Consider the following 24,977-nt stretch of genomic DNA (forward strand, 5'->3'; position numbering starts at 1 on the left):
CTTCAAGTTTGGTCAGGAAGATGGATGAGTGAGGAGAGCTGCCATGAAATCAGCCTGCAAAGGCAGGCGGGCTGCAAAGGCAGGCGGGCTGCAAAGGCAGGCTGGCTGCAAAGGCAGGCTGGCTGCAAAGGCAGGCTGGATGTTCAGCCACAGGCAGGGGACACCCCTGGCTGATTATCCTGTGGGTTCACACACAAAGGGTGGCACAGGGGCTGTTCGATGGCTGGATGATGACTGTTTCAAGTGTCAGCTGCAATGGCTGTTACAATTATAGCCCCTGCGGCAGGCAGCAGAAAAGGGCAGGCAAGAGCCTGGACACTGGTGTCAGATGGATAGTTCAAGATTTGAACTTTGGCTCGGCCAGGTTGTTGTTGCTCCAGAGTGCAGAACAAGTTCCTTAACTCTCCTGCACCTTATTCCTCTACTATAAAATGAGACAATCACCTAGTAACTGACAACTTCCACAAACCCTCAGCACAGTGCCTGTCAGGGGCTAGGCACTCACTGGTTCTGGAGGGGAACTAACAGCAATGCTAACTATTACCACCATTTCTAAGCAGGAGCCAGGGAAGAACTCAGCTGGATTTGAGCTCCGGTTTAGAAAGTGGCCTAGGAGCACATATAAAAGTTGAGTTTTGCCTTTTATGTTACACAGATCTGCTCTCAGTGCTGATTGCATCATGTATGCCTGCATGGCAACAGGCTCCTGACCTGATTTCTCTAGGCCTTTCTTTCCTCTGGTGTGACAAAGGTATTGTAACATTTACCTTGCAGAGCTGTCGTGAAGATTAACAAAAGTATTTAGAGACTTTACCATGAATCTGACCCAGCGTGAATGCCCAGTAAATGTCAGCTCTTCTCATTAACAAAGCAAAGGAAGAAAGACACCCTAAATGTGCTCAAGGCCCAGCTGAACAGTGAACACTCAGGGACACTAACCAGGGTAGTCAGGTCTCCTTGTCTAGTCCTGCTGAAGAGACCAAGGCATGAAATCCCACTTTCTTGTCACACCCACAAGCAGGTGACAGGTGTCCTGCTTACCACAGGAGCTGCCTAACCAAAGAACCCGATTTGGCCACTAAGCTTGGTCCAGGGACACTCAGGCTATAGACGGCTGGGTTGCAGCTGCCAATCAGGAAGCAGATATTGCTGGCCTCTCTCGGGAACCCCACAGAACATTCAACACATCTCTCAAAAAATGTCTTTGAATCAAAACCTCTCAGTAATGTAGGGGGAAATAAAGATGGGAGTCATTCAAACGAAAACTGGTTGAAACCTAAAATATAGCTTAATGTCAAATGTATGTCATGAACTGGCAATACCTTCAAAGTGACACCTATCACATTAATGGCCTCTTTCAGTTGAGGATGGCTTGTACACTGTGCAAGTTCTTCACATATCCAGACCCCGAGGGAACAAACGGCAATGCATCTTTGGAAAAAAAAAAGGAAAAGGAGGAAAACGCTCATGAAATTTAAGGTTTTAAATTTAATTTCTGGACCAAATTTTCTCGATATCTTTAAAGGACAAAATATTTGAAATCTTTTTTACAAAGTAGCAAAATTTATAGACAGATTAACAAAATACCTTCTTAAGAAAAAGGATAAGGTACCTTGAATAGGCCAGTTTTCAGGGAAAACAGAAATATAGGTTAGTAATTAAATATTTAATGAAATGAATTTATATTATCTGTTAGTGGCACAGATCACATATCACTTACTTTTATTGAAACTAATTTTTTACTAAATTTTATTGCTTTAAGATATTTTTGAGGAATAATCAAAAACATGACTCTTAGAAAACTGCTGGAAATTGAGTTTATAACTGTTTTCCTTATAATAAACACATACAACATCTACCACAAACAGAAGACAAATGCTGTATTTTAAGGAATATCTGAATACAACTTTCAAACAATGTGTTAAGATGAAACAGTCTTTGAGTTGCACAGTCCTTTAAAAATTACCTTTTTCAATTATAAATCAATTTTAAATGGTAATTCTCTTTGGAATTGATATACTCCACTGTCTTTTGCAATAATTAAAAATTACTGTTAATTTTTTTTTTCTGAACCTCTATATGTAAAATTAAAATATTTTCTCCCAAATCTGCTCATTTTCAGAACAAAAAGGGTGGATTCAAACCACGACCTGGAGCCAGACGTTAGTTGCAATATGTCTATGTTGTTCTTTGTAGAGGAGGTCACGTCCAGTGCCAGTCAAACTGGACCATACTGCTCAGCTATCCATACTGAAAGTTCCTTTATATCTGATATAATTCAACAATTAAAATCAATATATTTTGAGGTTTTAAAACCACAAGTTTCACTTGATTCTCACCTTTTTAAATCAGGATAGATTGTGTGTACCAGAACAAGCACATTCGAAACCTTTTGGAGACTGTGTCACCTTCTACCAACATTCCCTCAGGGAAAGCAGTGCAACTCAGTTCACAAGGTGTGCCAGGCCTTTTTTGTTTCTCCAAAACCAGCCTTATACAGAAGTTCTACACGATTCTAACCCTCGACATTCCTTACTGTATAGAATTGTCTAAATCTATCTCTTCTCTTGCCTAATTCCGATGCTTATTTTAAAACTAGAAAACATACTTTACATTTTTAGTTTGCATGTACTCAACATTCTTTCAAAAAGCGTCTTTATTTCCCCCCAGCTTAACCCAGACTCTGTTCGACCCATTAAAATCTACACAACTGGAAATTATATTGAAAATTCTATTATTCTATTTTTACCATTTTAAGAGCCTGTCTTCCTTTGCGTACATCTGTGTGTGTATGAATACACACACATTTTTTTTTTTTACAACCCATTAACCTATCTGTTAAATGTAATTTGTTAAGAGCAAAGAGCTCTCATTTCTAGCAACACCTGCATTACTCTGTAACTATTAGCTTTGCACTATGGAGAACATTTGTGACCCGTAAAATGGTTTTATAATCCAAACTACTCTTACCTGCTTTGAGTTTTAAGCCACACTAGCTTATAATAGTTTTCCATGCTATTTTCTCTCCCATTTAGCATCATCCAATTCTAATATTCTTAATCATTCCTTATGCCTAAATGCTCTTGTTAATTAAGGTTCCCTGAATCCCAAGTATGTCCTCTGTGATCCCAAATAAGTTTGTATCTATCAAGACTCTTTTTTTAGCTAAAGGTAATACTATCTTCCCTCTCATTCTGTATTCCAACACACTCTCCGGTTACTGTTTAATAATCTCGCACCACTCCAATTTCTATAAGAAAAACTTTTTCTTATTTTTTTCTAAATTACTACCACTCACAATTATATTTCCTCTTAATTCTCCTCCATTTAGTTGAAATAGTGACCATATTTCAGTCTGCTTGCTTATGTACACTTACATGCTCTTAATTTCACTGTCTAGTTCCTTTTCTACACAACTAAGACTGACCATATGGTACACACTTCTATTCCATATTTCAGTACACAGAAATTTGACTTGTTACACTAAAGAAAAGGGGTTTGAAAAAAAGGTATTGTCAATACTTGTTGAAGGTCTGAATGTGGTGGGAATGGGAAAAGGAGAAATCAAGGATTTTCCCCAAGCTTCTCGATTGAAAATCTCGGTAGACGACACTGCCATTTACTGAGGAGAAGTCTGAGGGACAGTAAGCAGACTCAAGGGTTGAGTTACAGTTGTGTTAAGTTTGTATATATTAAGACATCCAAGTTGAGATATCAAGTAACCAGTTTAAAATATAAGCCTGAATCTATAAGGGGTTCACAGAAGGGACCATGTGAGTAAATTCAGTATCACCACCAGGTAGGTGATATTTAAAGTCTGGTTAGAATGAATAAAAGCACCTAGAAAGTCATGGAGAGCAAAGAGGACCAGTCCTAATCCTCAAGTCCCACTAATATTCAAAGGTTAGGTAGAAGAGGAAGACAGGAAAGGAGTAGCTGATGTAAAAGCAAAATCAGAAGATTATGTTTTAAGGAACTAGCATCGTTCAGAAAGAGGGTAAAGGTAGACTCACTTCAGAATTAATAAGATAAGTATGCATATTAAAATTTCTAAGGTAACTTCTAAAAGAACTGAAAGAGTGCCTATGACTTCTAAAAAATGGATGTAATAGATTGAATATGGAAAAAATAATTATCTGAAAAAAGAAAAAAGAGAGAAAGAGAAAAAGAGTGGAAAGAAGGAAGTCAAGAAGGAAGGACAGAAGGGAGAAAGGAAGCAAGAAAAGGAGAGGGGGAAAAATGAAGGCAAAAGAAGAGAAAATGAATTGTTGAGACAGGCCAATAACAAAATATAAAATAAGATGAAAGAAATACATCCAAATATATCAGTAATTGCAATAAATGTAAATAAACTAAAGCTTTAGTTAAAAAATAAAGATCAGACAGGATAAATATATAAAATAAAGTATATACAGTTTTTGTAAAGACATTTAAAAGAATATAGAAAGGTTAAATTTAAAAGGATAGAAAATATTATTTAAAAATAGCTGGATCAGTATCAAACAAATGGTCTTTAAGATAAAAAAAAAATCACCCTTTCAGATAAAGAAAGTCACTACATTACCTAAATATAAAAGATTTGATTCACTATAGATATAATTTTCAACTTCTCTACAATTAATAAGATAGCTTCGAAATATATAAAACAGTAATGGAAAGATATACAAGGAGAAATAGATAAATGTACCATATAATGGGTGATTTTAACATTTTTTTTCAGTGAATAATTAAAATGATGAAAAAATATAAAGGATATGGAATAAAGGACATGATTCAAAAAGTTAAGTACATAGACACATCTAAAACACTATACTCAATAACTAAAAAACCAAATTTGAGACATTTGCAAAACTAGCTACATATGGGGCCATAAAGTAAATCTCAACAACTTCTAAGGCAATTATTATTAGGCAGACAACATTTCTGATCCACAATGCAATTAAATAAGACATCAATAGCAAAAAGATAAATAGAAATAATGTGCCTGGAAATTTAGAAATATGTTTCTAAATAAAACATGACTCAATGAAGGAATCAAAATGGAAATTGAAAGAAAAAACTATAATGAAAAAATTAGTAAAGCATTTTATTAATTCTTGTTACACGTTTTAGTGCAAGAGTAATGTGAAAGAATAAGTGTTTATTAACAATAAGTATTTACACATAAATATGTATCTTAATATTGTAAAATAGTTTACCTTTATTCAACATTTACCTTGCACATTCACTTGGTTCCTCTGTGGCATTCTTCAGTAAAATATTTATGAGGTAATGCTAAAAGCACAAAATTAAATAAAATTAAAAACTTTGTTTCTCACATATTCTGACCACGTTCCAAGCAGTCAGGAGGTACTGAGACTAGAGAGCTCTGGAGGGGCTCCCATCAGGGATACCCCTGGGGAAGGAAACACAGGGCTCGTGGGGAGTCCCCTGAGCAATTAAGCCAGGCTAGAGAAGAGTATTTCCAGGTATACAATAAAAACCTAGAAAGCAAGTGAGACTTCTAGATAGGAAAAATCTCAGTTTTCTTTTACTTTAATTGGAATATATACTGTACACTGAATTTTATATTGTAATTATGTACCATAGACTGACAGACAGACTGACTGACTGATTGATTCTGGGATTTGAAAAGTGTTTTTGTTTGCCTCAAAGTCAGCTGAGGAGAGAACAAATGCTTACTACTTTTATTCTCCAAGGAATTTCAAATTATTAGTAGCATTTAATCAGGTCAATAATGGGATTGAATATTTAAGCTTATTTACATTATGTCTTATAAATTCATTTGATGCACTAACACAGCATAATTAAACTGATAAAATTATTATAAAGGGTGATTCATTACATAATTATGACCCATAGGCATGATAAACGAGGAATCTAACAGTTATTACTGCAATATGCTCTGAATCTTGTACATTTAATCCCCCTAAAACAGCCTTCTAAAAATACGACTATTGAAACATTTAAACAATATAGCAAAACTTTGAGGGGTGATTAGATCATAGTATAATAATGAAAAAGATAACCATATAGCTAGAATTATAAATTGTTAAACTTGAGATTCAGTAAAATGCATTATGTACCTTGACATCTTCAGTTCCTGTAATGACTTCACTAACTTTTGGCATGGATTGCAGCAAAGGGATCTCCCGGTAAGTATTTGGAAAGCAGACAAGAGAACCAAGAATAGTGAGAGCTTCTGAGCGAGGTGCCTGCACACAAAAAAGTGAAACACACATTTTTCTTTTCATAAGTTAGAAACTTTAGATAAGAGACGACATGTTTTACTTTTTAATAATTTTGAAATAGAATCTTTATAATTATGCCTGGTTATTTTTCCCCAGGTGAATACTTAGGCAAGAGAGGTTTGCCTAAATGAAAAAGGAAATTTCCAAGGAATGGAAAATATCACTACACTATGATATAATAAACAAGCATTGTAAAAACTGGTCTGAGAAGTCATTAAGAATCAGAAAAGCAATTGACTCAGTCATGACTGTTTTACCTTTTTTTTAGCCTTAATGTTCTTGACAAAGCAGTCGAATGATAGCAACTCAGTTTTGCTGTGAAGATAGTTAATGAATTTTCCTAAAGAAGAACGGTCGAGGCTATCAGAAGGTAGAAAAAGAGAGAAGACACCCTCTACCAATTTCCTGTTTCCAAGAACTACTTTACAAAATAACATGTAGTATCTGACGTCTAGTGAGATATAAAAATCATTTGTTTGTCATTATTGGAATTTGGTATCTATTAAAGGTGGAATTTCACTAGACTACAACTTAGCCAACAGTTATATGATTAGCCAAGAAGGGGGGCAGGCACCAGAATTACTAAGGTATTTCATCCATCCACTCACTCATCTGTTCATCCCCTCTGTCTATCCACTATTATCTAATACCATTGGCAGCTGACACTTATGGAATTCTCACTCTGTGCTGTATAAGCACTTTTTCACAGAATGTTCTCGACAACCCAATGAAGTGAATACAATTATCATTTCCATTTTACAGGTGAGAAAATTGAGGCTTAGAGAAATTAGGTAGTTTTTCAAGTGACAGACCCTGATTGGAACTGAGGCCATCTAACTCTAGGGTCCATGCTAGACATGTACTGTTAAGTACCTGAGTATGAAATGAAAGAGAGTTTCTCTCAGTCAGACAGACGTCAGTGTGGTGTGTGGGGTGGGAGAAGAGAGGCAAATAACACTTACATACAATTCAGTGAAGCAGGTGCTACAAGAGCCACACATTGCAGATATCATGGGAGCCCAGTATAATCATTTTTTATCTAGCATGGTTCTCATTAGCACATAGGTAAATAAAAGACAATATACAACACAGAAAGGGATAAAGAGGGATAGTCTTGCTAAGCACAAGCTTCTACCTGTCTTCTGGTGACCTGTGCATGCATTTCTCTTCCTCTTGTTTCCTTGGCAGAGCAGGTCTTACAGAGATGGGGGTACTTCCAACCTGTTAATTAACTGTGTTAACTGAAAATTCTGACTGACCAGGTGTGCCCCATCTAAACACCTCTCATCAGTTCCCCTACAATTTTAAACCTCATTTAAACAAAAAGTAATTCAAAGTAATTCAAAGAGTTACTATTCTTTTATGTAACTTACACATTCTCCTCTCTCTCTCTCTCTCTCTCTCTCTCTCTCTCTCTCTCTCTCTCTCTCTCTCTCTCTCTTTCTCTCTTAAAAAGTATTTTGGAAGGGTACTTTAACAGCTCATCTAGCTAAAAGAGAAGTTTTCACAGAGAATTACCTCCATACATGATATTCAGAAAGGGTGCCAGCATTTGTAGAGGAAATTCTCACAGCAAGTAAGAAAAATTTCAATAAAGAAGTATTTCTTTACTATATCCTGTTAAGTTTTTTCAATGTTGATTTGAATGGTTAAAGATAAAGCTGAAGGTTCTTTGAGAACGATTATCCCAAAGTCTAATGAAGTATTTAACGTCATCTCGTTCTTTACAAAAAAAAAGTTGTACAACCAACATTTTTCTTCTCACTTTTTTTCTTCTCTCATCTTTCCCTTTTGCTCCTACCTCTTTTCCCTTTCCTTTGTTTGTAAATTTACCCTTAAGTGGAAAAGTTAGTGCATGAAAATCCCAGAATGAAATACCAGCTATAAGAAGTATTAAAAAGCAATTTAATTTAAAACCCAGGACTGGAGTTTGAATTTACCCAGCACAGAAGAAATCAGTGGAGTGAAATAGTAACAATGTGTCTGACAAAATTTAGGTAGCTAGATACTCCTACCCATTTCACTATAAGCCCCTGGCAAACAGTAAGCTAATTTTATTTATACCATTTGAAGAAGAAAAAAATGAGTCTGAGCAAGTAACAGCTATAGAGAGCACAAATGTGAGAAGTCCTTTAAATTTAAATGTGTAAGAGTATTCTCTCAAAAGGCATTAAGATATTGCCCTAATAGTGAAGGTAAATGTGGAGATAACAAATAAATACTTTTTGTAGCCCTTAATGCCCATATGGTCCACCTGCTGCTGCTTCTTTTCTTTTCTTTTTTTTTTTAAGTATGAGAATTCTGCGCATTAATAAGAAAAAATATCAATTTTCTGGTTAAAAATGTAGTGTATTAACATTTTAAGAAAATATTTTCTACTACTAATAACCAAGACAATAACGAAAAAAAGAAACTTACTGATAATGTACACTTAAAGTTGTCTCCTTATTATAGACATCTATGTCTGTGCTACCATTTACTAGAAAAGGCTAATAAGATTCTAAGAGACAAGTCCTGCTTCTGACTGTGTAAATGTTCTGAAATATTAGTGAGGATATGATTTCTCACACTCTAGCCTTTTGATGAAACGCCTTTCCAATACTAGTGTGTCATCTTATCCTACAATTTCACACATCAGCTGCCAGGGCATCTACCCGAGAGCCCAGTTTCACATTGCACTAATGAGTCAACACCTGTTAAGAGTGGAGAAATCTGAACCTTGTTAGCGATTGTGAAGCCTCCTGGGAGTTTGGATGCTGAGCATTGTCATACTCACCGCCAGCATGTCTGTACCGAGGACCCTGGCAGCAGCCGTGATGAAGTCTCCCACCAACATTGAAAAGCCAGGCAAACCCAGGGAGAAAAAGCGGGGTGGACAGTGCCTTATAATGGTGTTTAAGATATCCTAAAAGGGAAGAAAACACAACTGTAATTTTTAAGAACAAAATTCTGAAGGAGTCAGTCTGTACATGGCCATTGTATAATAACCTAAGAGAACATAGATCACAGAAGTCTCTCGTGAAAGGGGTCCTGGGAGATGAGTTAGTTCAAAGGCTATTGTACCTATTTTACATGGAAGAGAATGGAGACACTAAACTATAAGATGACCTGTCCAAAATCTAAACTGTGGCATTGGGACCAGACACTTCTTTTTGTCTTCCACCTAAAGATGAGCTTCTTGGACAAGCTACAGGAAGAGTATTAGGGTAAATACACAAATAAAACTTTCAAATATCACTTTCCATATTCTTCAGTTTTCAAAAGTTAATCATGCTGTTACACTAAAATATCTTAAAGTAGGTGAAGAGATGGAAATTTTCACTCTCCGGGTAATTCTGTATATTAAACAATAGGACTGTATGGAGTGGTAGGATAATGTTGTGATCAGTCATACTCTAAGGTCAGGTCGTCAATGTGGCTCTGAGTGTAGGTGTGATTGTGAGGTACAGGTGTAAAGTGCAGCAGTCGTCTTTGCAGTGTGCTGTGTGAAGACCACCAACTGCTCAGACACCTGGTGATCTTGTGTCTGGAATGGCCTCTCTCTGATGCCCCTGCCCACCAGCTCTTTTCTGAGACAGTCACCGCTGCCAGTCTGTGGCAGATGAGACCAAGACTACACCACTGGACTGCACTGATGTCACCCATGGCCAGGCCACATCTATGAAACCACCTGCGTACTGTGTGTGTGCGCAAGGAGGATTGGTAAGAAAGCCAAAAACTTCTTGTATGCAGTTCTAGGCCATCCACATTAATCAAACATACTGATGCACTACAGTTATGTGACTTACAGTTATACAACCTATAGATGGTCTCAAAATACAAGAAGCAAAATACAAAAATAATCTGGTTTCTTTTCTAAGACTTCAGTGTGACTATTTCAAAAATCCTTCAAAGTAATCTCACTTTGATAAGAGCAAAGTAGTAGCTACATGCTCGAATCCAATGTAAGTCCTTTGTAATCGAAATAACCTCATTTAACAACTTATTATAAAAGAAAAGTTTTATGTGTTCACAAAACATTTTTTAAGTAAAACCTTATTTTTTCTTACATAGTGACTCATTTAGTTTCTACAATTTGTACTGTTTATATCCTTAAAGTGACTGTACAATGCTTACTCTATTAGAGCTTATATACAATAAATAGTTCAGCAAGTACTAATTTAAAGTGTTAGCATTTCAGCAGACTTTTTCCTATACCAAAAATAAATACAGATAGATAAATAGACAGATAAAAGGAAGGAAGGAAAGAAAAACCTAAACCACACTTCTTACAAGTTAATGTTTAAACCTCCTTTAATCACGTCCTTTGATACACTTTAGGGTCCATATCAGCCAAGGTAAACATTCTAAGGGGCTGAGCAGATGGATGCTGCAGTTTAGAAAGTGTGTGGTAAACTCATGCTCCAAAAGTGGAACAAAAGATCCACCTTTTTTATAATTAAGCCTCTGATTAATGCCCTGGGCTCCTCACCACACACCTGTAATTACTCACAGAGGTACGCATTGTGCTGGGCCTTGTCTCGGAATATCAGGCATCAAGCTATCCGGCAGCAGATGGAAGCACATTTCTGTTGACATATGCTGCAATGAAAGGACTCACGCAAACCTAGCTAGCAAGGCAGCAGAATGCCATGCATTTGAAGATTAATAATGCAAACACCCATGATGTTAACTTTGTTGTTTATGTTAATTCCATCTGGTAAGATGAGGAACTAAGACTTGAACCTCAAAGTCTTTAAAAACCTTTAGCACATACTTAAATCAAATAAGCCATTTCACAACTGGAATTTAGAGTTTTAATTAAAAAATGTTTTTCTGAAATAAGTTTATGGGAATTATGAACTAAATCTTTTAAAAAGCTAAAGCTAGAATGTGTAAATGAAATCCATTTTGCTTCATGATGCATATGTATAAAGACAGTGATCTGTAAAGGGATCATTCACAAAAAATTACTAAGTTGCCATCGATGCTAAAGACAGCAAAACTTTGTGTAGTCGAGGTTAAGTCACACAGCTCCCAGCCCCTGGATCTTGGCCAGTCACTTCAATGAAACCTATTTCTATTGGCAAGAAGATTGGAAAGAGAGGGCAAAATAACAGATGGCTAGCCTACCCTACCCTGCCACCCACGTAAGATGGAGCCCCAAGGAGAAGTGGGGCCTGTGCTGCTGTACAGTTAAAGATGGCACTAGTGTAGGATTAAGGTGGGGCTTAAAGAGGGAAATATATGGTCAGTAAGCTAAATTATGGCCATATGCCTGCTTATTTTGCTTATCCACACTGAAATGGGACAACCCAAAGATTATATCTTTGTGATAACATTTTAAAATTAGGGATAACTGTGTGGTAGTCAAAACAGAGCAGCTACATAGTCCCCATAGAGAGACATCTACAAAATGTACATTCATTTCTAGTAGGACCCTTCTTTCAGTGTCCTCTCGATACATTAAGATCACAGCTATAACTAGAATCTTTGGAAAAATTAAAATCTTGAGACTCTAAAACTTTCTTCACAGTCTCCAAGGCTTTACATATAGATAGCGAAGGACAGCACTTCCCAAACATCAATCATTCATGTACAACCTCATGTTTTTTGTCATGTCTACATCTAAAGTAAACATTATTTCTTTTTCAAAGTAATTTACATTTTTGAACTTGAGATTATTCTGGAAAACTAGTATCCTGTGCCATATATAGAAAATAACCCTTAAATCAATACGATAATGGTAAACCAAGACTACCATAACAAGAAGTTTTGCTAAATGTCTGATGGAGGCTCTCCTGTTAAAAAGGGTGGTTTGCATCCTAGGGTGGTGTGAGAGAGGTTCTGTACTGGTTCTAGTCAGCCTGTACAATTTGATGCTGCTTAGTGCTACCTCCATGTAGCTACCAGTAGGAAATAGCCCTCTAGAACTGGGACCATGAGGCCTAGGTTTAAGGCCTAGTGTATGTGATTGTGGGAAGATCATGTTGTTCCTAGAGTTTCACATTTCTCTTGCACAAAATGGGATGATTTTCCCTTACAGAGCTGTTTCTAAGTGGAATAGCAGAAGCAAATACATGCCTCTGTAAACTGAAAAGGACCAAAAAGAAGTACATAGTAACAAGTAAAAACACTTTTTTCAAAAATGGGAAGACTATGAAAGATTTTACTTTCTAGAATTTACTTCGTAGGATTCAGTGAACTATTATTTTGCCAATATTAAGAAAAAAAAACAGTTTAAAACATTTCAAAGGTGGCACAAATAAGTCTCTTAGATCACATTACCCCAGAAATTAAAAACTCTAGAAAGTAATGCTTTCAATTAACATCCTTAGCAAAGCATTACAACGATTAACCATACTGTGTAAGTGAAATAAAAACAAAATGATCTTTTTAGATTTTCCAAGTTCCATTCTTCTAAGGAGTTAGAATTTACCCTAAACAAGTAACTCTGGTAGCAAAAATTAAGTTTCTTTTTCAAACTCTACACAGACTAAAACCAATAAGCTAAATAATAAGCGCAATGAAACATGGGCTCTAAAATAGGAATGGTTTGTTCCTGAAAACTGACAATTTGAAACAGACAAAACTCTTTCATAAGCTTTTGTTCAAAAGAAATAAAATTCATTCTTCAAAATACTGTAATATAGTGAACGACAACAAAACTAGTATTTTTCTGTTGTTTTTGTTTAAAAGTCCACGTATACACTACTACTACCCACTGAGTGTGAAAACTAGATTATAAGATGATAATTGTGAATTTGCAGCTTATCAAAAGATTCGGTTTATGAGAAAGTAACTGGTGAGAACATCTGTCTCTTATCACTGATCTTACAAAAAATCAGGTAATTCAAATAGAGGCATGTTGTTTCCTCTCCTCCAAAGCACAGTTCTATAAACACAAACCACATTCAGCCTGGTAAATGAATCGCTTTAATTGAATGCTATGTACACAGTAACTGGAAAAACCATAAGTGATAAGAAAAACATATGGTGATGGCAACAGAAATTGGTTTATTCATTTTGCATAGTGTTGTTTCTTTAGTTCTCTTATAATTGACCTTTAGAACGATAAATGTGTAAAATAATTTTGTTTATTATGGCTCCAAACCTTCCAACAATTACACAAAATGAAAATTTAAAAGGAAGGATTCATTCTGGAAGCATTTCCATTGTTTACATAATTGCACAGCTATAATTTAGTGCTCATGTTGTTATGGAAAATAAAAAAAAGGGCCATTACAGGCCATTTCAATTCAAAATATTGCACAGTGGTGTCAAAAATGAAGGAAAATGTTCACTTTAAAGCAGTTTAAAATGGATTAATCCTGTAAACAAAAAACATTTCAATATAGTATTCTATGAAATACAAATGTTCAAGAAGTAGCCATCCTTCAAACAGAATTAGAAATGTTGCAACTGTACTTTCACACCAATTACATATATATTATACACTTAATATTTGCTCATGGCCCAGCAGATGATGGCTGTAACACAATAGCCAGCCATCTGTCTCCCTGCCTTTCCTTAGCGGACTTGCGCCTGCTCCTCAGGAGCAAACAGATCCGGTTGTTCCACCTAAAGTCTCTCGGACCTTCCATCGGGCCAAATAGAATTGTGAAGAAATAAAATCTCTGTATGCAAAATCACTGAAATTTAACTTTTTAGTTTAAGAATATTTAAATGCTGCACAATTAATGACTTCATCATTATTTTTCAGAGAAGATACCTTTTATCTAGAAAATTCCATAGAAAGCTGTTTTGTTTGGTAAAATGGGGTAATGTTCAGATTTAGTTATCCCAGTAATCTAATTACTAAAAAAGTACAACTTATTCCACACCCAAGTGGAATTACTAATTTTCAAAAAATTTGAATGCAAAGGGATACTTTTAGCACTAAACCTGAATATAATTTAAGCTTTCTTTAACAATTCAAAAGGCAGTCACAACCCTCAGTGCCTCAAGGACATATTTGTGAGGTACTATTGGCAAACCTCAGAAATGCCGAGTGACAAAAAGGTTTTAGTTAGCAGAAGAGCAGATCTGAAGAGCCCTCAAAGTCCCAAGGCCTGATCCTTTCAATCTGGTAGTGGGTCTCCACTCCTTCACCATGTGCACAAAGAAATCCTTTACATACCACAAGAGGCTATCTGGCCTCTTCATGTTCTACATTGGTTCAGGTTGCAGTTTGTGTTGACAAAAATACAGCCTTTATGATATAGCCTTTTAAAAAAAGCACAGCAGATCATGCCATGAGCATTCTGCTTATAGAAAAGTAACTGGACATACAAATATAACAGGACAAAACTAAAGGAATATGTGTATGTCCTGTACATCAGGGGTCTCCAGCCTCTGGGCTGTAGACCAGTACTGGTCTGTGGCCTGTTAGGAACCGGCTGCATAGCAGGAAGTGAGAAGTGAGCAAGTGAAGTTTCATCTGTATTTGCAGCCTCTCCCCAGCACTAGCATCATCACTACCTCAGCTCTACCTCAGATCACTGGGCATTAGAATTTCATAAGAGCACTGGTCCCTGGTGTTAAAAAGATTAGGAACCACTGCTATCTGCTAAAATGGCCAAGTATTGTATAATCTGTTTGGAGGAAAAGCAGATACTTTTTATAAGTGCCAGACAAATGTGACTTCTCTGAGTATAACTGTGTTATCAAGGCCAGGAGAAATATGACAAGATAGAGTAGTTGGTTACTGTGGCTGGAGAAACAAAATTGCCTAGTACTTCTTGCCATGAAAAATGTTATGGAAAAGACATTGACAGCAGCATGTAAAGGAGAAAGGGAGTGACAAGCATAAAATAAACTTCTGATGGCTAAAGAAGCTGCTTTGACTATTTGCATGCCATCAGGATTTCAGGAGAGACAGAACAACCAGGCAGATCATTGAGAAAGTCTTCACAATCCTTAAGCCCTAAAGGAGAGATATGAATATTTTTATGATTGCTTTACAATTAATCCCTCATCTGTGAAGAAAGACTGTCCTAGTCTTTTTAATGATGAAGACTGCATCAGGAAAAAGAGGGAGACTGACTGATTAATGGATATTAAGAAAACAATATGAATTTCATTTTAGACTGGAGTTGATATGTCACCAGATTAACTTAATGGTTCTTTTTCCTTGTTTGTAAGAGCTTTATTAAAGTGTAGCTTACGCATAATGAAATTCACCCTTTAAAATGTACAACTCAGTAGTTCTTAGTATATTCAAAGAATTGTGCACTATTTAATTTGAGAATATTTTCATTATCTCAAATTGAAATTCAGCAGTTTCTCCATTCCCCCTCCACTAGGCAACCTAATCTACTTTCCATCTCTATGGATATTGCCTATCCTGGACATTTCAGAATGTGGGGCATGTGATATATGGTGTTTTTTATCTGGCTTCTTTCACTTAGTGCATTTTCAAGGTTCAGTCATGTTGCAGCAGGTGGCAATACCTCACTCCTTCCTATGACCCGGTAATATTCCATTCTGTGGACAGACCACATTCAGTGTACCCTTTCATCAGATGATGGACACTGGAGTTGTTTCCGCCTTTTGGTGATGACTGTGAATAGGGATACTGTGAAAATCTATGTACAGGTTTTTATTTGAATACTTGTTGATTCTTTTGGGCATATACCTTAGGAGTGGAATTGCTGGTTAATATGGTAATTCCATGTTTATAGAACTTTTGAGGAACTGCCAAACTTTCTGTAGCAGCTGAACTACTTTACATTCTTACCAGTAATGTATGAGGGTCCAATTTCCCTACTTCCTCGTCAACACTTATTTTCCATCATTAAATAAATTATTATTATAGCCATCTAAGTGACTATAAAGTGGTATCTCATTGTGGCTTTGATTTGCATTTCCCTGGTGACTAATGATATGAACATTGTTTCATCTGCTTTTGGCCATTATTATACCTTCTTTGGAAATAATGTCTAAATCCTTTGGAGTCTAAGGCCTTCATCCATTTTTGAATTGGGCTGTTTGTCTTTTTGTTGTTGATTTGTAAGACTTTTTAAAATATATTTTTGGCTCTAGACCCTTATCAGATATGATTTGCAAATATTTTCTACTATTTTGTGGGTTGTCTTTTCAGTTGCTTAATAGTGTCCTTTGATGCACAAAGGATTTTAATTTTTATGAAGTGCAATTTATCCCTTTTTTTCTCTTTTGTTGCGTATGCTTTGGGTATCATATTTAAGAATCCATTGCAAAATCCAAGATCACAACAATCTACTCCTTTCTTTCATGAGTTTTATATTTTTAGCGCTTTAGGTCTTGGATTCATTTTAATTTTTGTATATGGTATGAGGTAGGAGTCCAACTTCATCCTTTTGCATGTAAAAAAGGATACACCACTTGTCAAAAGACTATTCTTTTCCCCACTGAATGTCTTGGCACCCTTGTTGAAAACTGGTTGACCATAGATGTATGGGTTTATTTTGGGACTCTACTGATCTATATACTAACCTTTCACCAGTACGACACTGTTTTGATTACTGTAACTTTGGAGTAAGTTTTGGAATAGGGAACTGAATCCTCTTTGTTCTTTTTCAAGATTGTTTTGGCCTTTCAAGGTCCCTTGAAATTGCATATAAATTTTAGAATCAGCTTTTCCATTTCTGCAAGAAAGGACATTGTGTTGAATTTGTAGGGATTGTGTTGAATTTGTAGTTCAATTTGGGAATTATAGCCATCCTAACAATATTAAGTATTCCAATCCAAGAATATGGGGTATATTCCCATTAATTTAGGTCTTCTTTAATTTTTTATAGCAATGTTTTATAGTTTTCGGTATATATATCTTACACTTCATTGGCTACTTTTATTCCTAAAAATTTTATTCTTTTTGATGCTACTGTAAATGGACCTGTTTTATTAATTTCACTTTCGAATTGTTCACTGTGGTGTATAGAAAATATAGGTGACTTTTGTATGTAGATCTTGTATCCTGCAATCTTGTTGAATTTATATATTTATTTTATTAGTGTGTGTATTCCTTACAGTGTTCTATATACAAGATCATGTCATCTGTGAATACTGATAGCTTTCCTTTTTTGTTTCCATCTGGATGCCTTTCATGTCATTTTCTTACCTAATTTCCCTATCTAGAATCTCCAATATACCACTGAATAGAAGCTTTGAGAATGGACATCCTTGTACTGTTCCTGACCTTAGGAGGTACACGGAAGTTTAAAAGGGATATTCGTATTGTTTCTTTAGTGGGAAGAAAGCCAGAGCCTATGATGTGACATCCAAATCCAGAGTAACTTTTTTTCAAAATATTTTTGGAGATTAATGAATTAGCATGAGGATGCTCAGGGTACTCAGAGGTCAGAAGCTCTGAGAAAGAACTTACCCTTTGTCAAATGAATTGGGTCATTCCCTCAGGCCCAAGTCTTCAGCAATGTGAACAAATTATTAACACCCCCCGCCCCCTTACTCTGATCAGCACGACACCCTACATACAGCCCATGGATCATAGGGGCTGCTTTCATATGTTCCTCCTATAATAGGAATTTCACAGCTCAGTTGGGAAGACTCACAGGGAGATGGCAAACCCATTAGGAAATTCTGGGACATTTATGATTCCCTAAGATGAGGAAAATGTTGGAGGGTCATGAAAAGAAGTGACTTACCAGCTGTACCTATAATGCCTTGAAAATGTCATGACCTGAGTATGTAATGACTGTCTTAGTTGTGACCCTGATAAGCTTCAAATCCACAACATTATAGTTTGTACAACAGACTGGCTTTATGAGATTGATGCAGATGCTCTAGAGCAGTTATTGACTCCTCACAATGAGACTTTACTAAATGAGGGCTTCAACGAACTGCTCCTGGGAAGTGATGACAGTCAAGGGCATGAGGCTGCATCAGACTCGCAAGTGTGTAAAGTGTTCTGAGAATGCTAGACATCAGTGCAGAACTCTGAAAGAAGACCGACCCTCATGGCCAAAGCTGAGGGAAAAGTCTACACAGAATGGTATTCGTACATCTCAAGAATTTACAAGGGGCTAGGGAGCAGGGTGGGTAAAGGTGGGATAGGAGGATACTAAAATCTGCTTTTTCTGAGGCAACCAGCTGCTTGTTTCAGAAGAGACTAAACTGAATGAAATCTCTACTCTCTCTTCTACAAAAGTAAAAGGAGAGTCACTGCCATCACAGATAACAGGATAGGTAGAAAAGCACTTATGGTATGTAATCATACCTAAGGTAAGAATTACCAAAATGACTGAAATACACACACAGATAATTAATACAGGTATGAAAGAGACAGGCAGCCATACTGTTCCCAGGTTTACTGTCTATCCTGTCTAAGAAATGCATCAGCTAAAAATACATTCTTCTTAGAATATTTAAAAAATTATAGGATAAAACCATAGGCTTAACACACCCATGTTTAATCAATATCACCAATGACACCAAACAGAATAATCAACACACTCTCATGCTAGAATCCAGAAGAGGATCTGGCTACACACTTGTGTTACCTTAGAATGATACACAAATTCAGTAGGGAAAACACATCTCTATTGAATTTAGGTAACAAGGGTATTTAATTTGTTCCTTCGGAGCCAAGAAAACTTAGGGAGGAAAGATATAAGAGATCACCATCTAATCTTTTTATTTTACAGACATGAAGTAGATCACCCAAGGCCAGAAATTGCCTTAAGGTTTGGACACAAACCCAAAAACACTCCTCCTCCTTATAAGAAAAGAAAAGGTTAATTCAGTGTCAACAAAGCCCCTTTTGATATTCAAGAATGATCAACCTTATATATAAAGCACAACACTATTTTGAAGATGTTACCTACCTCTGAAGTGCGAATTATTCCTTTATTTCATTCCCTATGCCTAATTATCATTTAAAAATGCAAATAATACTCTTTTAAAGCTATACTTTCAAGTGAGGTCAACAAATGACTGCTATGGCTTAAAAATGTGCTTCCAAAATACATGCATAACTCGTACTCCTATAGAAACATTATCACATGAAGGATCTGGGTCATAAAATGCTATCTTCAAAATGAGCTCCTCACCAAAGTATTATGAGGAAATTGCCAGAAAGAAACTCTGCATGCATGCATGTGTGTGTGCATGTGTGCAGGCACAGAATGTGGGGAGGTAGTGGTTAGAAATATTCTATAGAAAAACACCAAGAAATTTCCCAGGACTGTAATAAGAAATCGAGACATCTATTTTTCCCTCAAAGTGATCACTAGAGAAACCACAATAGCTTCAACTCTGCTTGAAAGACTTTTAGGGCTTCGCTGCTAAAACTAGTGTCCACTGCATTTAAAAATGGTTCCTCTTTACTTGCTGAATTTGGGAAACCTGGTTCTCAGTTTTGGATTAGAGTGAGCCTGCTCAGTGGCATGGAGTTCTGCTGGGCTGTTTCCTAGCCTATGACCAGAAACAAGTTAAGGAGAAAAGCTATTTCTTTTGCAGCTTCCCATGTCTTCTGGGGATTCTCACAGCAGAGGAGAAATAAACTTTGGAATATGATTATTATTTATTCTTTTCATTCTAGGCTAATGTAAAATGCATGTTCTATAGTTTGTTTCCTTAAAAGTAAAGGTATCCATCTGCACATATGAGCAACATTTTTGTGTTGTGCGTGTGTACGTATTCATTGTGTGTGTGTGTGTGTGTGTGTGTGTGTGTGTGTGTGTGTGTGTATTCAGTGCTCATTCAATTCTGGGGGTGTACAGACCATACCACCGAAGTGGGATGAAGGTCTGGATGAGTTATATAGAACAGACCAACAGGTACCGTTTTAGTTTCTGCTTGGGCAACAGAATTATTATTTTTTATTTTTTTATTTTTTTGTAATTTAAGTTGTATTTCGACAAAGAGCTTCCAAGAATAGCTGAAATTTGAGAGAAAAATCCCAAAGGGAGCCAGCTCTGTCAACCTTATTCAGGCCAGAACCACTAACAAAGTAGTAGTATCAAAAAACCTGAGACATCACCTGGTTTGACCATCAAATGATGGAGAGCCCATTACATGGCAATCCCACCACAGCAACAAGGAAATAAGTACAGGTAAGCAATTAGACCATCGAGAATAATTAATTGACCTCTAAAGAGTTGACAAATGGCATATTGCTTCAAATTCTAGGATTAACTATTTGACATTTTGATTTTTAATTTACACATAATAAAATTCATTTGGGGGACTTAAAAAGTACTTTCCTTTTTCTTTAAACAAAATTGCTTTCAGGTAGATGTAGGAGGGGATAAGGAAGTAGGAAGAGGAGGTATTTCGAGATAAGACTTCCAAAAAGATACCACTAATCGGCTATCTGACCTTGGGCTGATACTTCGTTTCCCAAGCAAGCAATTTCACATCTATAAAATGGGAATAGAAATGCAATCGACCCCACAGTGCAGTTATAAAAGGCAAAGGAGACCTGAAAGCATTTTGTAAATTTTAGAACTCTATAAGTCATTGCTTTTATTAAATTATAGCAGTATTTTTAATCATGATCTTACCCAAAATATTAATTTTTGAAGGACCAACTAAAAATTAAAACTAAAAATTAAATTGATTTTTAAATCTACTCATTATAAAAATGTGAAATAAAAGTCATTTTGATAATTTTATACAAAAACACTTAACAGTAAGTTGACAAATTTCTTGAGTGTTGATTGGGTTGCAGGTACCATGTCTGCTGTTGGGAGGAGTTTGAGGCAGAATAAAGCATGACCCGTGCCTCCAGCAGTGACCTCTTAGAGATAGGTGATAGCTATGCAGAGTGAAGATCCATCAAGAGCACAGGGCTCTTGCAGTGTGACAGCCAGTACTCCATGGGGACTCAGGAGAGAAAAGCAACTAGGTGACACGAAGGCACTGGGTCTTGACAAAAGGATTATGCTGAACATGTTCAATGGAGGCCTCTAGTATGGGGGGGGGGGAAGTATTCAATTTTAATGTTTTATTTCTAAAATGTTCTCATTTGCTAAAGTTTCTCTAGTCCACAAATACCTACACCAAAGAATATTTTTCTATTGAAGAACAAAAGAACTGCTGTTGGTTATTGTTTCTACAGAAAACAGTGCTCTCTCTAAAATGAGTTCCAGTAAATAGCATTAATAGCTGAATAATTTGTAATTAGCACACTACCACTTATTGTTATATATTAAAAAGAAATCAACAGACAAAAAGAGATCATTTCTCACAAGGAGAGCACTTTCTCACAGAAACAAAACTTGCAATTTAAAATGCTTTGCCTGATGCTATTTCCTTGTATCCAAACTTATCCTTTATGGATTATAAACCATAGCTATCATTTAAAATCTCTTATATTCAAAATCACTCCTTTCCAAATGGAAGTGAAAGCATCCCTGCTCCTCAGTAGAGAGTAGTATCTGAAATACCAATAGAGACCATCTCTCTCTCTGCTTTTCTTTATAAAAATTCTCTTAAAACCTTCATAGAATTCTAAATGGGAAAAGATAATCTTGCAGGTCAACGAGTGGCATTTCAAACAACAGAGAATCCCTTCTTCAGTAACCATACCACTACCTACTGAGGGCCTAACTGTCCTCACCTTTCCAAGGCCCCAAAGAAAGTCACAATGACTCCATTTCACAAAGCAATAAGCTCAAGCCAAAAAAAGCTATGTGGTCACTGACTCGAGGATGCAGAGCTTTAAGCGTACGGCCAGGGCTTAAGATCGAAAGTAGATGGCCATTTCACCCATGCAGCCATGAGATAGCCATGCCACAGAGCCTTAGATGGATACTTTAAAGTTTGAGAGGCTTACAAACCCCGAATCATTCACCAGCCATATCTGAACAGGACGCTGGGTTAGAAAGTGTCTCTAGTGATGAGCTGGAGTCTTCCCTCAGCCCCTGCTCTGGAAGTAAGACAGCCTGACCCCTCCCCCAGCACAGACAGGGCTCTAGACATTTGAAGAAAGCAATGATCTGCCCATGACTTGGCTCTTCACTAAGCAAGCTGTTCTCTTACCATTCTTCATCCTCTCAGCCACCTGGGCAGGTGCATGGGGGAAGCAGAGCCACCCTGAACCCCTCCCTGCCTCCAATCAGTCTTACAGTGCCTCGAGCTTTGCAGGTACAGGCTATTACTTATTCAGATTAGGCTTCCAGACAAAATCTTAGATATTTTTCATGTTGACTCTAAATTAATCAAATGCACTCCATGTCTTACTTCTTAAATTGATTTATAAAATATAAATGCAGAATTTTATAAGTTGAACCATATGAAATTGCATCCTCACTTTTTGGAAAAACAGTTCGATAATGGCAATTTTTGTATAGTTCAACCTAAAACATTTGCCTCTCTAATCTCCCTGGTTGAATTTTTATATGTTTTAATTTCCTTGGTTAAATTGAGAGAGCTAGTCATTCTTACTTTTTTTGATTGCTGAGTTTCTCATATAATTTATATTATCTGCCTCTTCTCCTTGATGTCATCTACTAAAACAGGGTTTCTCGACCGCAGCACTTGTGTATAGTTTAACCTACTTGAGATCGTAAATTATTTGTTGTGGACCTGTACATAGTAGGAACTTTAACGACATCCCTGGCCTCTATCTACTAGATGCCAGAGCACCCCAATCTCCACTTGTAACAACCAAATTGTCTCCAGACATTGCCCAGTATCCCCAGAGAAAGGAAGGTAGCAAAATCCCTTTGCATCCTAGGAATCACTGTTTCAGGGTAATGAGCATTGGCTAGCTCACCACTACAGAAAATTAATGCCTGCTTTAAAGTTGATAGTTGGAGCCAGACTCTCAACCAGCTCAGCTACTTTGGTCACCCATTCTTCTTCATGAGGCAATAAACGTGGTTTAAAGTCTTCCTTTTTCTCCTTAATTTTCTATCAATCAATACATTTATTGAATGCCTGCTGTCTGAGAAAAGATAACATATACTCCAGTGAGTCTACTAAGGAAGATTCTGAAGACTTGGGCCTTGCAAGGCACCACTATACAGTCTCCTTCCAGAGACCTCAGGGCAAAAGAACATTTTCTCTATTGAAAAATGCAGCCCACTGCATACACTATATCGTATGGTTAACGGTTCATTAAGAACAAAATCTTTCAATTTTCCACATATATTGACTTGACAGTACATTGCATTTTAATGCTTTATTTCATGGAGCACATATTTTTTAAACACTTATAGCTAAATATACAAAGTTCACCTTCTTCACTGATAGCATTTACTTGAAAGAAAATCTTTACACCTTTAACTTCAAAAGGAAAAATCAAATCAAACTCTAGTGTCTGGCCTCTCAGGTAGGCTTCCTGTCCTGATCAGCCTCCCATGTCATCATCTTACCCTTTCTAAAGTTGTGTAATAAGTTCACTGCACATGTGTTAAACCTCATAACCAAAACCTCCACTATCTATTACCTTCTCCATATTTCTACTTTCCTTATTTAGGTGTAAGTGGGCTCATTCAGTAGCTTAGTAAAAATAATTATTGGTTTCACAGCTGTACAATTAAAAAAAAAAACCTTCCAGTTTATTATTCTGGTGCAGTTGTCTACCATAAGTCTTACAGCCACTGGTGGCTGAATAAAGTTATAATACTTTTTTTGATAAAACTTCAACTAACTATGGCTTATATATTCTCATGGAACATTATAGAAAACATTCAGAAAGCACTGGATGTTGCTTGATGGTATAACACTAACTAATGATAGATGCTCCATGCTATCACTCTGAATTTATACAATAAGCAAATAAGAATCATCATTTACTTAGTGATATATGTCAGGAGACGGTTGATGTATACCACCAATCCTTATAAATATTATTCTTCCATCTTACCTAAATCAAACTTGAAAGTTTTGTTTATTGCTTAAACTTTTATATTCCCATTAAAATGAATAAAGTAAATTCAAACTAATAAAAATTGTATTATTGGAAAAATAAGTTTTGTATTAGATTTTGTTAACCAATGCCACCATAAAAAATAATTAATTTTAAAAAAAGAAAAATAAGTTTTCTTTTTTAATGTCAAATTACTTTCAAAAACAAAAAATAGTTTAAGTAGCTAACAAAAACATAAAATAACAAAGACCTTTAGAAGTTCTGGTTTAACAACTATAAATATGTTTATAGTTTGCACAGCAACTGTTTGAATTCCAACAGAATTAGAAAGTATGTTCTCTTATGTGGAGAAAAAATGTACCTGGAAATCTTTCCCACATATTTCTACTTCTTAATAGGCAAGAATTCTTTGGGGACACCCCTTGGTGTATCCTTCATATACTGCTTAGTCTGCCCTTGTGCTACAAAGTCCATGGTGAAGAGAGAGATCACATCCTACCTTGCCCCTCGCCTTTTCTCAATTCATCTTCTTGCTTTTCTGAATTGACTTCTGCTTTGAGAGATAATGGGAGTAGTGCCAGGAGGCTCTACCTTTTCAGGGTACTTACCATGCAGTACTATATCTTACCTGTCCAAAGTATTTATTTCTTTCTCTCTCTCTCTCTTTCTCTCTCTCTCTCTCTCATTCATTCGTGTCTCAGTCCTTGTTAGGCCCTCATTACCTTGCCCCGAGGCTACTACAATTTCCTTTTCTGTGCTTATTGTGAACATTCTCTGCTGATTATAATCCACCCTGCAAAACCACTGTGATTTAAGCTTCTTAAAAAACTTTTTTGTCATGCTGAGTATTGTGCTCAAAAACTTTCAACAGCTTCCAGTATCTATGGGATGAAAAAGACTGACTCGAGGCTCTCTACAGTGCTGCCTGG

The 24,977-nt window shown here is 36.4% G+C and overlaps 1 protein-coding gene across 5 annotated transcripts in view; it reads right to left on the minus strand.

The window, feature by feature from the left end:
* The window catches only part of RALGAPA2 (Ral GTPase activating protein catalytic subunit alpha 2), a 284,872-nt gene that overhangs the window by 115,735 nt on the left and 144,160 nt on the right, over positions 1–24,977 (minus strand). For all 5 annotated transcript variants that reach the window (XM_036229723.1, XM_036229721.1, XM_036229724.1 and 2 more), the window contains 4 exons: positions 9,028–9,156; positions 6,087–6,215; positions 5,216–5,274; positions 1,323–1,431 (listed from right to left, as the gene is read on the minus strand). In XM_036229723.1, coding sequence (XP_036085616.1) covers positions 1,323–1,431; positions 5,216–5,274; positions 6,087–6,215; positions 9,028–9,156 — 426 coding nt within the window. The remainder of the gene's footprint in view (positions 1–1,322; positions 1,432–5,215; positions 5,275–6,086; positions 6,216–9,027; positions 9,157–24,977) is intronic.

The sequence above is a fragment of the Rousettus aegyptiacus genome, unplaced genomic scaffold (assembly GCF_014176215.1).
Source record: "Rousettus aegyptiacus isolate mRouAeg1 unplaced genomic scaffold, mRouAeg1.p scaffold_m13_p_12, whole genome shotgun sequence".
Lineage (NCBI taxonomy): Eukaryota > Metazoa > Chordata > Mammalia > Chiroptera > Pteropodidae > Rousettus > Rousettus aegyptiacus.